General features: G+C 33.6%; 1 protein-coding gene across 4 annotated transcripts in view; it reads left to right on the forward strand.

The window, feature by feature from the left end:
* The first annotated feature begins 2999 nt into the window (after window positions 1-2999).
* The window catches only part of LOC149780930 (cytoplasmic tRNA 2-thiolation protein 2-like), a 44082-nt gene continuing 29716 nt past the window's right edge, over window positions 3000-17365 (forward strand). The window contains exons 1-4 of one of the 4 annotated variants that reach the window (XM_089938028.1): window positions 3000-3170; window positions 4385-4456; window positions 7239-7377; window positions 12999-13059. In XM_089938028.1, the coding sequence (XP_089794154.1) occupies window positions 3109-3170; window positions 4385-4456; window positions 7239-7377; window positions 12999-13059 (334 nt within the window). In that variant the 5' untranslated portion in view covers window positions 3000-3108. Of the gene's footprint in view, window positions 3171-3204; window positions 3309-4384; window positions 4457-7238; window positions 7378-10301; window positions 10387-12998; window positions 13060-17365 lie in introns of those variants that run through there. The other 3 variants (XM_089938029.1, XM_089938030.1, XM_089938031.1) reach the window with 3 other exon arrangements.

Consider the following 17365-nt stretch of genomic DNA (forward strand, 5'->3'; position numbering starts at 1 on the left):
AAAAACAGCCCTTTTCAGGGCTACCCAATACTCTAGAAAAGAAATAACCATCAATTTGCCAATGTGTAGGTAGAGTAGTGTGAATATAAACACTAACTCTTTTTTAAGATAGTGTGAGGGTATGTGTTTGTGTGTTTGTGTTTGTGTGTTTGTGTTTGTACCCGCTCACGTACGATTGTGTGGATAGTAGATTATGGATTTGTTTATCGTTTCTTAGCGTATGTGTTTGTGTGTTTGTGTTTGTGTGTTTGTGTTTGTACCCGCTCACGTAAGATTGTGTGGATAGTAGATTATGGATTTGTTTATTGTTTCTTAGCGTATGTGTTTGTGTATTTGTGTTTGTGTGTTTGTGTTTGTGTGTTTGTGTTTGTACCCGCTCACGTACAATTGTGTGGATAGTAGATTATGGATTTGTTTATTGTTTCTTAGCGTATGTGTTTGTGTGTTTGTGTTTGTGTGTTTGTGTTTGTACCCGCTCACGTACGATTGTGTGGATAGTAGATTATGGATTTGTTTATTGTTTCTTAGCGTATGTGTTTGTGTATTTGTGTTTGTGTGTTTGTGTTTGTGTGTTTGTGTTTGTACCCGCTCATTGAGTCATCCACCCTTGTGTCTTCCATGATGTTTAGGACGGACATGCTCATGTATGTCAGGTCCAAGTGGACTGTTGTTGATAGGACAGATACTAGTCAATGGATGAGGAGAGTTTACATAGAAAGACAAGGATGTCTCAAGAGGGTACTCTTTGTATGGACCGGTAGTTAGAAGGAGTTTAAGAAGAAGAAGAAGAAGATGTGACAGATGCCATCTATGTTAATATTAATATTAACATAAACCCAAAGGCCCTTTTCAGGGCCAGCCATATTTCTCGAAAAGAGATAGCCTTTCCATTGCCTACCCCTTTTCTAAATTTAAATTTAAATTTAAATTTAAAAAAACTTTTTTAAAAAAAATAAAAAAAATCCCATATTCAATTCCCCTTGTCCCTAGACAAACCCAAACTCTATTCCCATGTTAATTTCCCTTGTCCCTAGACAGACCCAAACTCTATGTTAAATTCCCATTGTCCCTAAAGTGGCCCAGCGTTTTTCTCCATGTTAAATTTCCATTGTCCCTAGAGTTGCCCAGGGGTGTTTTTAATGCTAAGTCCCATTGTCCCTATGGTGGCCCACTTAACTACTTTCACGATACTGTTACAAAACATGCATACATAAATATAATGCAAATCAGGCTTTCTGTTAGTATCGATATTGTAATTTATAAGTTGATTTTGCCTCTGTTTGCTTTGCTCTAAAAAGCCAGTTCTGATGGTCACATATAGGAGAAACTGTCAGATTGCCCTTTGTCAAGGTCAAATGGGCAGAAAATCGTCTGCTACCGACCTTATCGGTAATCGTTTATAACATTAGCAGAATGGTGCCAATAATTTCAGCAGCAGTACAAGTAGCTGCCGCATCGGCAACGGTAGTGGTATCAATATCAGCAGCGATAATAGTGACTGAAGCAACAACATTCGCACTATCAGAAACGGAAGTCGCACTAACAATACCGTAGCAGCAGAAACAATAGCTATATCAGCACTAGCAACAGTGGTAGCAGAGTTAACAGTAGCAAACGCAGCAGTAGCAGCACAACCAAAAACGATAGCACCATTAGCAACAGCAACACAAAATATCGATAGCAACAAAACCAACAGCAGCATCACTATTATAAATAGCAGCACAAACTATAGTTATAGTAGCATTATCAGCACCAATATGAGCATCCGATTAAAAATATTTTCTTATGTGCATATTATCCGGAGTTTACAGTATTAAATGTTTGGAATCATTACAATTATGTTTACACGTAAAGGCCAATAACAGGCTCATAGCGAATAACATTTCAAAACTTCAAATATGACGTTGAACCTAAATGACCTACAAATAGTAACTACGAAAGTTAAGGCAAAGGTGTTCATTCCTACATTTCCTGAATATTGCTCAGAAGGCAACACAAAGATAAAAGCTTGCACCTTGTACCTTTCCCAGTCCCTGAAATAGTTTATAATAATGCCCTCCTAAACAGCGATTTTCTCAGTTCTAATTTATCTCTCAAAACAAGAAGGAAAAAGATAAACGACGAATTCCTTGGTGCTCATTAACATCCCGACCCTCTTTCAAAGGCGGAGTTTATTCATTCTGTATATGCTTGTTTTAAATATCAGGTGATTTGTAAGCATGCTGTAAATAGTTCATGACAATTGGATAAATAATTGAGGGTATTATACTATTGAGATCGTATAAGTTATACATGAAAAATTACCATGTTAAGTGACAGATGCCATCTGCGACCAAAAGCTCTTCGAATGTCTAGTTGCTTACACTGAAATATCTACTTGCTATCTATCTATCGAGAGAATTAAAAATATACACGAAATATAACGGAAAGTGCATATCCTGGATTCTACACGAGTATGCTTGATAATATTAATATAATTTTATCGATATGAATAAATAATATTACTTTACAGGTTAGAGAATTTTAATTCGTGCTTTACGGAGATTTGAATTCGGGTCTAGTAAACGGTACCTTCCGCCTTGCTTGTACGCACCAGTCCCTATACCATCTCTACCATTCACACATCACCAAAAAGTATGCTACAAACTCTGAGGTATAGGCATTCATGGGTAACAAATCTACCTTTTCTGTACCAAAATTTTCATTGTTGCATAGTTCACTGAAAGTCGCAGAAAGCTTGATTGAACATAACGTGAACAGTTGTGAGTAAATAAATAAAGAATATTTTCATAGTTATTTTTTTAGTTTGAAATTTATTAGACATTTCGTTGTTTTCTTTTAGAATTACGATGCATCTCATATCCAAGCAAGCAAAAAGAAACACGGCTGTCAAATAGCAGTGCGCATAATAATTGTGCCCGCCCTTTCGTTTACGCTCCACGCGAAAAGATTGTTAAGACCTACTATTCGGAATAGTTCGATAATTTTCGTCATGACCGCAGAGGATGTATTGCTCAACGTGAAAATCATGTGTTAACGCGTCCATTTTCCTCCACCTTTCATTAATTGTTTGGGAAAGATCGAAAGAAAAAATACAGATACCTGAATATGTGTAGTATTCAAGAAGGCGATAATGACGTTCCTTTTTCAAAAGGTCGGCCGAATGAAAGGTGGTACATTCATGGATTATCAATCGTGCTAACTAAGGCCAGTAAGGGTAGACCAACAAGTTTATTCTCCGCCTTCTTTGGTTTGATCTGATATTATTGGTGACAGAGAATCACTTAAAACGAGGCGGATAACAGTTTGTAGGTCTATGGGTTTTAAATTAGTTGACTATATTTCCATTTTCAGGATAGTTATGCAAAGTATCTCACAATCGCTGACAGGGTATAATATCAATATTAGTCATATCAATCAGTATGGTCGTCTGTCTGTTTTAATTGTTAAGCTGAAGTCCTTAAAACTGATCAAACATGAGTTGGCATATTTGGTTTGCTATTTGAGTGATATGAAATGACAACGAAAGTTTTGAAATCTCAGCATCTTGCGGGATGAGTGATTGATTTGACGGAAAGAAAGCTTAAAAATAAAAAATGCAGATATATGTGATGCCTTCCATCTATAGTTGCATATTGAGAAACAGGAGAGATGTCCTCCTCCTCTCCCTGCTAGCACTATATTATACATGGATTGTCATGTCAACAGTAATATCCCCAGAAAAGTTTGGTGGAAAACTGGTTTTACTGAATATGTTGCATATAATTGGTAGAAAGGTGTTCACATATACCTGGTCCACTAAATGTCAACATCATTTTGTAACCCATCAAAAAGAATACTGATATTCCATTACATTATGCAATGTCAGATCACTGTCTATTATTAGTCCTAACAAAATCCATATACCCAGATCTGCCAGTTCATTTTCTGACACACATGTGGGTCTGTCATGTTTGCAATTTGATTTGACTTAAATACATGTATATATGGTAAATTAAGTGCTCAGAGAAGGCATTTTACTTCACAGAACTGTAATTTCTTACAAAATGAATGTTTTATTAAGTGCTTGTATAATTATTGCTGAACATTAGCAAGGGGTACATGTATTATTATATCCTCCATCTTTGTTTGTTCGTCCATCTATCCACAACCACATCTAAGCTGCTGAGTAAAAATTCACAAAACTGGCATGGCACTGGTTACTATTTGGCGACCATTTGTGAGAGCTGCTTGACCTTTAGGACTCAGTCTAGAGTCCTTGGGACAAGGTCAGAGAAAAATATACCATATAATCTTTCTTATAAATCAAGTCCAATTGCAGACTACATGGACCCAGATCTGCCATTGCATAATCATTAAATACCACTGTTATTGTATATTTCAGTGTTGGCCGCACTTGTATGAAATGTCAAGAGAAGGCCATCCTTATCACACGAGTGAATGATGCTTTCTGCAGGTAAGTAGCAAAAATCTTTTATTGATGAAAGTAAAAATCAATTTAGGATTAATAGAATTTGTCTTTAATTATTTTTTCAATATGCTTTTAATAAGGATAATTAATTTTTAGCATGATATTCTTGAAATAAACAAATCTTGATGTAATTTGATTTCTTTTATGTCCTATATAAACCATTTTTGACATACACTTTCACCTGTATTGAGAGACTGCTCCATCTGCATTAAAAGTGGTTTTTGCAAGACAGGTACTGATATGTGAATACAAAATCTGTTTTTTATGACGTGGTCTTTCAAAACAGTTTTTTAATATTATTCTTTGTGCATTATATTTTTAACTGTTTTGATCTCAGAAGTTAAGTGTGTTTTTAAGGGAACCACCTTGTGTTTTGTTTTATTAGAGTGTTTTAGTCTTGGTGTGCTTTGAGGGAAAAGTTTACTGTATGCTATAGGAATGTTATGCACCAACAATATTTATCACGATAGATTTCTTACAATATCTCATTTATTAGAAATATTTGCATACTGATATCCAGACTGATGGCATTTCCCCATTGTCATTTTAGCTGATAGTAGGGAACAATTATCAAAACCAGAGTTCTCCCCAAATCAACATGATGCATTGACATCAGATGCCTAGGTGCCACAATGTTGTTATACTGCCACTATGCCAGAATCATTTGAGCGTAATGCTTTTAATTGGACAAAGTGATTATTTTTTTTGTATACTGTGAAACCATTGATTTATTAGTTGATTATGCTAAGCTTTACTGCTTAACAAAGCACTGTTAGGATTTTGTATCACCAGATGAAAATGCAACTAGAGCATCAAACTCCCAGCTTTAACTACCATATGCCAGTGTCTAGATATTACATCCTATAAGTGCTTTTATCTCCAGAAATAAAATTTTATTGTCATTGAGTCTCTTTAGAAAATCTAAAATGTTGTTGTTGTTGTAGGGTTTAACACCATTTTTCAGCACACAATAGGCTGTACATGACGGCCAGTATTAATGGTGGAGGAAGAACCTGGGAAAACCCAGGAAAGAACCACTGATCCATGAGAAACTACAGGCAAACTTTCTCACATACCCACATTGGCTGAATCCTAGACTCGAAAACATGCAGACAGAGGTGAGATGGCAGTGGTCCGTAATGGAGAGCGCTTTAGACCACTCGGCCACTTGGGGCCCCCTAATCTAAAATGTACTAATCATTAAAAGTTGGAAGACAATAGTAATGAAATGTATTATTATATCACTTTGTTAATTAATATTCTATACAAAATTCTGGTTCCACTTTTCATGTCCCATGATAATGTTTTGATAGTGGTGTTTAAGGGAAATAGCCAGTGTGTTGATAGTGTTATTTAAGGGAAATAGCCAGTGTGTTGATAGTGTTGTTTATGGGAAATAGCCAGTGTATTGATAGTGGTGTTTAAGGGAAATAGCCAGTTTGTTGATAGTTTTGTTTAAGGGAAATATCCAGTGTGTTTCAAATACACAGCAGAGTACTATAAATTCAAGCTTTATTCACAATAGTTTGAAATTTTGTTCATTTAAGAATCCATCATAATCTTTTTTTTTGACAAATCAATTACTGTAGAGCAGATTCTCTGATTCTTTTAAAAATCATTTTTGTTGGAGAGAATTTTATGCTTGTTTTTAAATTGCATAAGCTTGATTATTTTTTTGGAACTATCTTCACACTGTTATGTGTATTTGATTTAATTATATATGATTTAATATATATTTATTTCAATTTAATTGTTTGTCAGTTTTAATTTTTTATTATATTTCATTACCTGATATTGTAATGTAAATTTATTCACTAGAGATGATAATTTTTTCAGAAAATAGTTTCACCTTATCTGTTCATTTTATAAACACCAGGTGTTGATCTAGATCCTGACCTTGATTCAAAATTTGTAGCAACCACGTAAACAAGTTCTATTTTTTATTTAAAATGATTGGTTGTTGTCGAGGTCATGATGGGACTATTTGTTTAAGATGTAAACCTTTTCTTTTAATTTCTTAGAGTAAAATGATTGTTTTTCGTCAGGGCCACACTGGGTGGATGTTATTTTTAACAAGTACCTAATTTTTAGATTTGATTCTTTAAAACCGCAAGTTCATATTTTTAAAAATATTTACAGAATTTTTCCAGGGAAATAAATTATTGTATTTTTTCAAAGCTTGTTGTTTTCACTCTTTCTTATGTTACTGTTTATTCGAGCTTAAACACGTGACATAAGAACACCTTCAAAAATTTATCGGGAGGACTGTACAAAAGTCCTGATTATTGGAACCTTTTTATCTCCCCCTTTTTTGTGTGAAGATATGAGGTTCTGCAGTACAGTGTGTAGCAGTACATTGTATAACATCATTCTACATGATTAAGAGCTCCTTTACTTTCAGATATAAAATTGTTTGCTTTCATCTTATTCTGTGAAGTTGGCATATAGTATTAGTGACCACTGTCCATCCATCCAACTGCATCCCATTATGTCTCATCACTAAAATACTTTAGTTTATGGTAAACAAATTTTTAAAGGACTTATGGATTGAAACTGAATTTGGTATGAAGATTTCAAGTTAGTAAACCTATCTGTAGTTCATATTTTTACATTTTCTGAAAAAAATTGATTAGGTTATGGCCCCCAATAGACTTCGAATGTTGCCCTTGCATACTAAACAAAGCTTTCTTCAGTTGCCTACATTATTTATGAATACATTTGTAGTAGGTTTTTGTACTGTATAATACTGTGTAATATTCTTTTTCAGATCTTGTTTCATGGTATATATTACTCACAAGTTCCGAGCAACAATTGGTAAAACAAAGTTAGTGCGTGATGGGGAGATGGTATTGGTAGCTCTTTCTGGTGGCCCATCTTCTAGTGCCTTGATTCATCTCATACAAGAGGTATAGGTTTTGTGGATTTCTCTCCCCATGCCATACAGTTTGTGTGTGGCACTTGGTGTTAATCTTTTGATTATATATGTTTCTTTCTCTCCATATTTATATCTCAGCATCTGTTCATTCAATTTCATTTCTTTTAAATAGCTGAATTAGATTTCATGAATTGACGTATGATGTACAGTACATTATAACAGTGTTTATGGGAATGTTATATAATATACTGCCTCCTAGTGATACCAGCTTATAGTGAGACAGCCTTTGAATGAAGTATGTGATACAGTACTCCCCCATTATGCTATGCATTAATGCCATAAAGTATAGAACCATAATGAGAGTGCCTTATGATCAAGTACATGATACAGTATTCCCTCATTATAATTCTGTGGATGGGAGTCATCGAGCATAATACCTTTTAGTGAGACTTGTAGTGAAGTGCATGATACAGTACTCCCTCATTATAGTGCTATTAATGGGTATACTGCCTTATAGTGAGATTACCTTATAATGAAGTACATGAGACACATACTTTTACTACCACTTAATGAAATAAGATCCATGTCATTACATGCCTTATAACAGGAATCATTATTAATTTAGGTAACTGTCTTGTTATCTGTGAAAGGACATTTTAGTACTCTGTGCAGAATTAAAAGGTTATAGTTCTATGCTGTACTGTGATTTAGGTAAGGCAAGTTGATTTGCTGGTACTTCATTTGTTTTAGAAAAGTATACAAATTATAAATATTTCAAGATAATTCCTGTAACTCCTGTTAATATGTGACACAATTTGACCATGTGAGAAAGCTTTTGGGATATGTCTATCCCACATGACTGCATTCAATGACACTATATGGTGTCATTATGATTATATTGTTTTCAGTGTCTGCAGTGTTTCTTTCCATTTTAATATTGCAATATCAAATTTTGCCAGTTTGTAAACAGTGCGGTTGTCAACTTTTTGAACACAGCAACCCAACACCTGCCCTGACCAGCCACCTGTTTCATATAGCCAGAATCCTTTGGCAGTGAGGTTTGTGTTCAGAAGCATCCTTCTAATACAGCCATCCCTCCTAATGCAGCCAGTGCAAAATACTTGAGTAGCTACATAGTGGGGTTTACAGATTGAAATCTCGCACATATTTGTTGATTTCTGAATTCAGCAAATTGACATTTATTAAAACATGCTGATAAAGTAAATAACTTTAATTCATACAGCAATGTAAGTAATCTGATGATACATATTGCAGTGTCCCATTGATGTCAAGACTTGTCACTTTGATAATTACTGGCTATTAATACCACCTGTAATTATCAAGACTGTAAAAGCTAACTGCTAAGAAGCACAGTATTGTTCAGTTCCAGTTAGCATGTCAAGAGTTGCTATAAAGTAAAAATGGTATGTTAGCTGTGGTGTCTCTTCATGGATTATGAAATGTAATCGGAAGGGTACATGACTAAAACCAATCAGTCATGGGACAAACTCACTTTCTTTGTAAACCCTGAGCATTTCATGTAATCTGTACAAATTGCCAGTGAAGGAATACATTTTTTCAAATAGTGCAAAGTATGATCAGACATTCTCAGCTTAAATAGAAGAGTAAAAGTGATTTGAACAAAAAGAGAGAGTTCTTTGATCACTACTGAGAAATTTGATTTCAGAAAGGTTCAAAGAAATGTCTGTTGTAAACTCTATAGCAGTGGAAAAATGGAATGGATTGACAATAAGAGTTACAGCAAGATTTTTGTGCCATGATTTTAGGGGCTGTACTCATCATAGTCAAGAGGGGCTTATGGGATGGACAGTTGTCTTTCCATCCATTAGCAAAAGTTTGCTGTTGCTTATTCTTCTTGTTGTTGTTGTTTGGTTTAACGCCATTTTTCAGCACACGATAGGCTATACATGGCAGCCAGTATTAATGGTGGAGGAAGAACCCGGGAAAACCCAGGAAAGAACCACCGACCTACGAGAAGCTACTGGCAAGCTTTCTCACATACCCACATTGGCTGAATCCAAGACTCGAACCGCCACAGACAGAGGTGAGATGGCAGTGATCCGTAACAAAGAGTGCTTTAGACCACTCGGCCACTTGGGGCCCCTGCTTATTCTTCTAAACTACTTGGAGGATTACCATGAAACTTCACACACATTTTCATCCCATGGTCCAGTTGGTCCTTATCCCATGGTCCGGTTGTTCATCATCCCATGGTCCAGTTGTTAATCATCCCACAGTCCAGATGGTCCTCATCCCACGGTCCAGTTGGTCATCATCCCAGGGTTCAGTTGGTCCTCATCCCATGGTTCAATTGGTCCTCATCCCATGGTTCAGTTGGTCCTCATCCCATGGTCCAGTTGGTCCTAAATGAAAATAGTGCTGCTCAGTCATCCATTATGGCTGCCATAATGGCCATCTTTGAAATTCTTCTTATCATTGCTTCTCCTTGAATTCCATATCAGTTAGGCGTTTTCACTAAAAGACTTCTCATGATGTGTAGCTGGTCCCAAATGACAATTATGCTGATCTGACCTGCAATATGGCAGCCAATCTTGTTATCACTGCTCCTGAATAAAAATCATATTGATATGGGGTTTTTACCTCATGATTTTGTAGGATATATAGTTGGTACTAACTGAATATGGTGCCATTCTGATGACCAAAATGGCCACTACAGTGGCCATCTGAAAAATGGTTTTATCACTATTCCTATTGAATGGATGGTTATATCAGAATAATCCTTTCACTACAAGACTTCATATTATATCTAGATGATACTAAATAACTTTTATACTTCATATTATATCTAGATGATACTAAATAACTTTTATAACACTTTAATTAATATATGACCTTTGTTGTTTAATACAAAACCTGGCCCTTTTGGATGCAAATTTGTTGGCATGAACTTGATTCCAACTGGAAACAACACAGACTCAGATCTACTGGGGCATTATGTGACAGTACTACACACACAAGGGCGCCTGCCAACCTAGATGATGTGAATGCTGAATCTAGGGTTAAGTGGTTTACCAAGTCACATAGTACAATTATTTTTCAATAAGACAGATATTAATGTTATTTAAATGTTTCTTTAATCAGCATTAAACCCCCATATCCATTGTAGATTCATGACGATTGTCCTTTGTAAAAAAATAGCTGATTTGCATGAGCCATATCACTCTCTAAATAGTATGTATGTTTCATGGTTGTAGCAGCCGCTAGCTGTTTAGACAAGCTCATTCATATTAAAGTGCAATAATATTGCCAGACAATAATTGTGAAATGGATTTTGAACTTGTTCATTCAGCATAGAATGTGATATGGAGACTATTTTTGATGGACAGAATGAAGATAGTATGACAGTGAAGAAAAACCAAATGCCTTTGAAATTTCAATTAATGTAATTTAAATGTTTTGTTGGCAGTTTTACATTGTCCAGCCCATAATAATAATAAAAATATCATTTGTAATGGATCTACATGGTAGAGATTCACTAGTGTTATGGAATGAAATAGAAATAAATTTTATATATTACTGGGTGATTCTATTTTGAATGGATGGAAAAATGATGGATAGATGAAAAGCCATTGCTCTAGTTACTAGTGATTTCATAAAATGTATTGGTGGCGTATGTAAATTGCTGATTTCATAAGTGTGTTCTTTTGATAAACTGGAATGTGCCTGTTGTTCTAAAGCTGTTTGTGTGTGACAACATTTCCTATTTTTGTGACACTGTGTAAATTGTGTTCTTAAAATTACTTCATTACAATGTCAATCTTTGTATCTATTTTTAGCTTATTTACATGGCATGCCAAGCATGAACATGTTTTTTTTAGATGTGTTCATTTTGTGATGGTACAGAGTCAGCATATTAAACTATGGCATATTAAAGTACATCAAATCAGTACAATTATTAAACTATGGCATATTAAAGTACATCAGATCAGTACAATTATTAAACTATGGCATATTAAAGCACATCAAAAATAATACAATTATTAAACTATGGCATATTAAAGTACATCAAATCAGTACAATTATTAAACTATGGCATATTAAAGTACATCAGATCAGTACAATTATTAAACTATGGCATATTAAAGTACATCAGATCAGTACAATTATTAAACTATGGCATATTAAATTACATCAAATCAGTACAATTATTAAACTATGGCATATTAAAATACATCAAATCAGGACAATTATTAAACTATGGCATATTAAATTACATCAAATCAGTACAATTATTAAACTATGGCATATTGAAATCAAATCAGTACAATTATTAAACTATGGCATATTGAAATACATCAAATCAGTACAATTATTAAACTATGGCATATTAAAATACATCAAATCAGTACAATTATTAAACTATGGCATATTAAATTACATCAAATCAGTACAATTATTAAACTATGGCATATTGAAATACATCAAATCAGTACAATTATTAAACTATGGCATATTGAAATACATCAAATCAGTACAATTATTAAACTATGGCATATTAAAATACATCAAATCAGTACAATTATCATTAAAAAATATTTCTGCAAATGATTAGTTATATGTATCAGCATTTAAAGTTACTACTGGAGATTAAGAACCTATTCAAAAGTTACAATTGGAACATTGATGCCTCATTATGGAGCAAGAATTGTTATAACAAATATATTGTATGCAAAAATTGCATTTAGAATACAGTGTTTTAAGTAAAATCACAATATAATCAGTTAAAATTAGCAAAGAATAAATATCAACCCTGGTAGTATTGTTTGTTTTACATAACCTTGTAATCTATACTAATATGTTTCTAACTGCCCTGTCTGTATATACTGAGTTTTTACAAAATGACAGACTTTTTTAAAAACCAAATCCATACAGCTACTTCAAAACCAGTATTGATAATCAGATAGAAGTGAAATTGTTTACAGTGATGTATGCACGGTACTAACTTGAAAAATGTTGGTGAAATTGATGTGTTCATGGTTATCATATGAGCCAAATAGAGAAATAATTTTGTTTGGAGAAAGAATATCACATCAAATTTATACTTGTCTGTTAAACCTAATTATCCAAAGTGTGTATGTGCATAGGGAAATTTTTATTTACATATCACTTATATCGTCATTTCAGTATTTATAGGTCTAAACTGGATGATTGAGGTTTTATTTTCTGACATTTTTATATATTTCAACATGTTATAATATTTAGTTGATGCAGTAGTTCTGTTGTTTTCAGTTAAGCACAGATTGTCTAAAAAAATGACTATGAAATTAATTTTAGTTAAATAATAATTAATCAGTACTACTCATGCAGAAAATAATTATTAACCAGTACTGTTCATGCAGAAAATAGTAAAAATTTATTGAATTTACTTTGGTTGCCATGGTATCGAAAAATAAAATAATAGAGCGAAAGATGCTTGCCATGGTGACCAAAATAGTAATACAGTACAAAAGATACAACAGTTAAAAAGATGTGTGCATTACAGAAGATCTATTTTCTGAATCATTTATCCAATTACAAAGAACATTATTCTTCAAGAAACAAAATGTAATCAGCTTCTTAAACTTGTTTCACGACGTGACTGTTTTTGGACCATTTCCTTTTCTTCTGCAGGGGTTAAGTGAGAGAACACACAAGAAGCTCAGGTTCAGACCCGGATTGATTTTCATCGATGGTAATTTTAATCTTAGTGTACAGATATTAATATCACCAATACTGTATAAATATTTCAAATTACAGTTTGTGTAAAAAGTTGACAATAATTGTGATTGATTGTTGTATGTATTGAATATGTAAATAGTCTGTCTTCAAGTTTGTAAAATCACTGAACTGATATATAATATTACTACATGCTTGTCGCATGGTCACTGATTTTGTGGGTTGGCTTGTGTACGGGTCATGCTGTAACAAGATAACCGGGTGGGATTTCCAGATTCACAACAGAACACTTTTGATGATGATTTAAATACAGTGTTTAATAATGAATGACTTATGACTTGAATGAACAATTAATTATGAATAATGTGTGCGTATATATAATCCAAATATTGGATTAATTAACGTAAGAACACACAGACTTAATAATGCAAAATACAAATAAATTACTTTACAAAATACAAAGTCAAGGGGTGGATGATTCACAGTGATTTCACAATGAAGAGATGGATATGGTTTACTCAGCTAGTAAACAATGTAGAGTTTTACTCATGCAGTAAAATTAATTCACTCAGATAGTGAAATTATGCAAATAAAAAGGGACAGATTTACAAATCATCTTTACAGTCCTGAAAGATACAATGGGTTTTACGAACCCCAAAATTAGCCTATGGCTAATAGATTATATTTAAGGAGATACACTCCGTCATCAGTGCACTTTATTTCAGCTCCATGGCTGCTACAGTTCAGCGCCACAGCTGCTACAGTTAAATTCCTGTGGTTGGCTTTACGGCTCATACCACGTAGACCCCAATCACACTGATAACTCTGAATGCTCAGGTCACTCTATACACTCTGGACACTCCAGACACTACACAGCAGTACACACTCTGGACAGCTCTGCACATATTAAAATATATCCAATACCGTGTACTATACATGAAACATAATGACATTATGCATGGTAGATTATACAGATCACATTATCTGCACAATAATTACAAAACAACGGGTTCAGAAGTAAACCTAACCCTGCTTGATAAGCATCCTATTGTACTAACAAATGTAACTTGATATTACTAATATAAATCCCTTGCTAATTTGTAAACAAGAATAGAAATATGTGCATTATACTGCGTAAACCAAAGCTACATAGCAAACATACAAAGATAAACATGGTAGTACAATAGTTATAACTTATACACAAGAAATTAATAAACTTACATACCTCTACAGCTGTAGATGTGCAAGTCCTTATAGTAGACCGCTGACTGAAAGGCTGTTTATAATGTAAGGAGTTTTACCTATGGTGAGGTATTTATACACAGATATAGTCTGTGCACTGAAGGCATTTGGTTCTTCCCATCGAGAGCACTTTGCACGTGCGGCATAGGATGAACCAAACTCATTATTTCGAAATACAACACAATATACATAAATGACCCTCAGGTATCGTTGTACACAAAAAATGAAACCCGAGTACATGTATCTAATAAATAAAAGAATTTATAGAATTCAGTGACACGTGCCTTTTTTAATGTTTATACCTATTCAGTTGTGGGGGGGGTAGGCTTATATGCGAATGAGCTTATATGTGAGTATATACGGTACTCTTTTTTGTTGTATGGTCAGTGAACTAATATATAATATTACTCCATCTTGTTTTATGGTCACTGAACTAACACATAATATCAGACCTGCCAACTCTTATAATTTTGCTGCAAATTACCCTTAAAATGTGAACTTAAGCATACTAGCAAAAACTATGGGAAAATGATGGTTGCCGAAAAATCTGGATAATTGGTTCATCCATGTTTTATTTGGATCAGACTAACTTTACAGCAGCACCCCGGATGCTTTAAACTGCACCTATTTGCTCATGAGAAGCGTCTGCATGATAAAACTGTTGATTATATAATTTTTTTAAAATGGCGTCCAGAAAGCGATGCATATTTAAGATGAAAGAGAAATTAAGCTTCTAGAAAAGTGTTAATAATTAACACAGGAATAAAAAGAATTATTCAGATTCTTGTGAATAAAAGCTGGAAAGGACACAGTTATGTTTATTGGACATCATATGCCAATTTGAGCATGTCTTGTGGTGGGAGATGTGTTTGCCATCGTCGTGTGAAATGGAAAAGAATTTCCAAGAATTATGTAATTTTGAGAGATAGCAACAAGTCATTTAGTTTTATAGGGTTTGGAACTAGAGTTTGTGCAACTGTACAAATGGTAAATAAAGTCTATGTGAACTTTACAAACTTTTCAGTTGAACATAATGTTTATCGTCGATGCGTCAAACTTTTAAGTCCGTTTTCCATCTTTACAATAGCAGTGATTGACATTTTTTTACACCTTACTGAAAACTGGTAAATCTTACAGAAAAAAATCAACTGTCTTACTGAGACTGACTCGTCAGGGTTGGCAGGTCTGTAATATTACTGCATGCTTGTTTTTATGGTCACTGAGCTAATATATAATATTACTATATCTTGTTGTATGGTCAGTGAACTAATATATTTACTGCATGCTTGTTTTGTGGTCACTGAACTAATATATAATATTACAACATGCTTGTTTTATGGTCACTGAACTAATATATAATATTACTACATCTTGTTGTAGTCTCAGATTCAGCCAATGTGGGTATGTGAGAAAGCTTGCCAGTAGCTTCTCGTGGGTCAGTGGTTCTTTCCGGGGTTTTCCGAGTTCTTCCTCCACCATTAATACTGGCCACCATGTATAGCCTATCGTGTGCTGAAAAATGGCGTTAAACCCTACAACAACAACAACAACAACATCTTGTTGTACGGTCATTGAACTAATATATACTACTGCATACTTGTTTTGTGGTCACTCAACTAATATAAAATATTAAAACATGCTTGTTTCATGGTCACTGAACTAATATATAATATTACTACATACTTGTTCTATGGTCACTGAAGTAATATATAATATATCTGCATATTTGTATCCTCGCTGAACTAATATATAATATTACTGCATACTTGTTTTATGGTCACTGAACTAAAATGTAATATTACTACATGCTTGTTATATGGTTAATAAACTAATACATAATATTTCTGCATACTTTTTGTATGGTTACTGAGCTAATATATAATATTACTGCATACTTGTATTTTCACTGAACTAATATATAATATTACTATATGCTTGTTGTATGGTCACTGAATAATATTACTGCATATTTGTAGTATGTTCACTGAACTAATATATAATATTACTGCATACTTTATGGTCACTGAACTAATATATAATATTCCTGCATACTTATTGTATGGTCACTGAACTAATATATAATATTACTTCATACTTGTTGTATGGTCACTGAACTAATATATAATATTTTGGCATACTTGATGAATGTCCTCTAATTTTCTGGAGTTCCTCTCTGGCCTAGGTTAATGCAAACCTACTTTAGGTGATACATGGCAATCCTAAAAACTCTTGATTTCACTCTTTGTCGTTTAATATTTTTCACAGTAATATTAAAGGTAGACAACTTAACATTAATAAAGCTGAATGAACGTGTCCTATTTGCTCATCTTATAAAGAGGATGAATATCATAAATATTGTTGTATGTTATAACAGTAATGATATTAGGAAGAAAGATATTCATGAAAAGTACTACATATCCCTTAAGATGCCTGAAAGTGTTTATACGATATTATGACTTTCAAAATACATTGTCTTGCTACTAACAGACTAAAGAAAAGGCATCTTGTGTTCTTCTTAGGGTTAATGACTAATAGTTTTTTTTTAAATAAGGAAAATGTTTCTTCATATTAACCAGATCAGGGGTCAAATACTTTCAAATATAATTGAAATAATTACAATTAATTTTGAAATTTTTTATTAGTTACATTTACTCACTTTTGGTAGATGATAGGGGACCTTGAAAAGCTTGAAAAGCTTTGAAAAATGAATATGCCCCTCAAGGCCTTGAAAACACGTTGAAATTCAAAATATTGTCTGGATACCTTGAAAAGCCTTGACTTTCTTGAAACTAAAAGGAATTAATAAATAGTTTTTGTTTTACAGATTAAAATAAAAAAGAAAAGGGGGAAAAAAAGCTCTCTCGTTAACTTTGTGCTTAAACGGAAATTTCCACAACTGGTCACTGTGCAGTCATATATTTTGAGCTTCTGATTGTAGGAAGCTCAGATGTAACCATGGTTTAAATTTGAATCATTTGTATGCTTCGAAATGGCTGGCTGCTGATTCCAACATTGGTGGCTAGACAAAGAAAAATTTAAAGTTTGGATTATGAGATCTTTCTCAGATAGCTTTGCAAAAT

The sequence above is a fragment of the Sinohyriopsis cumingii genome, chromosome 16 (assembly GCF_028554795.1).
Source record: "Sinohyriopsis cumingii isolate HCF-2022 chromosome 16, ASM2855479v2, whole genome shotgun sequence".
Classification (NCBI taxonomy): Eukaryota; Metazoa; Mollusca; class Bivalvia; order Unionida; family Unionidae; genus Sinohyriopsis; species Sinohyriopsis cumingii.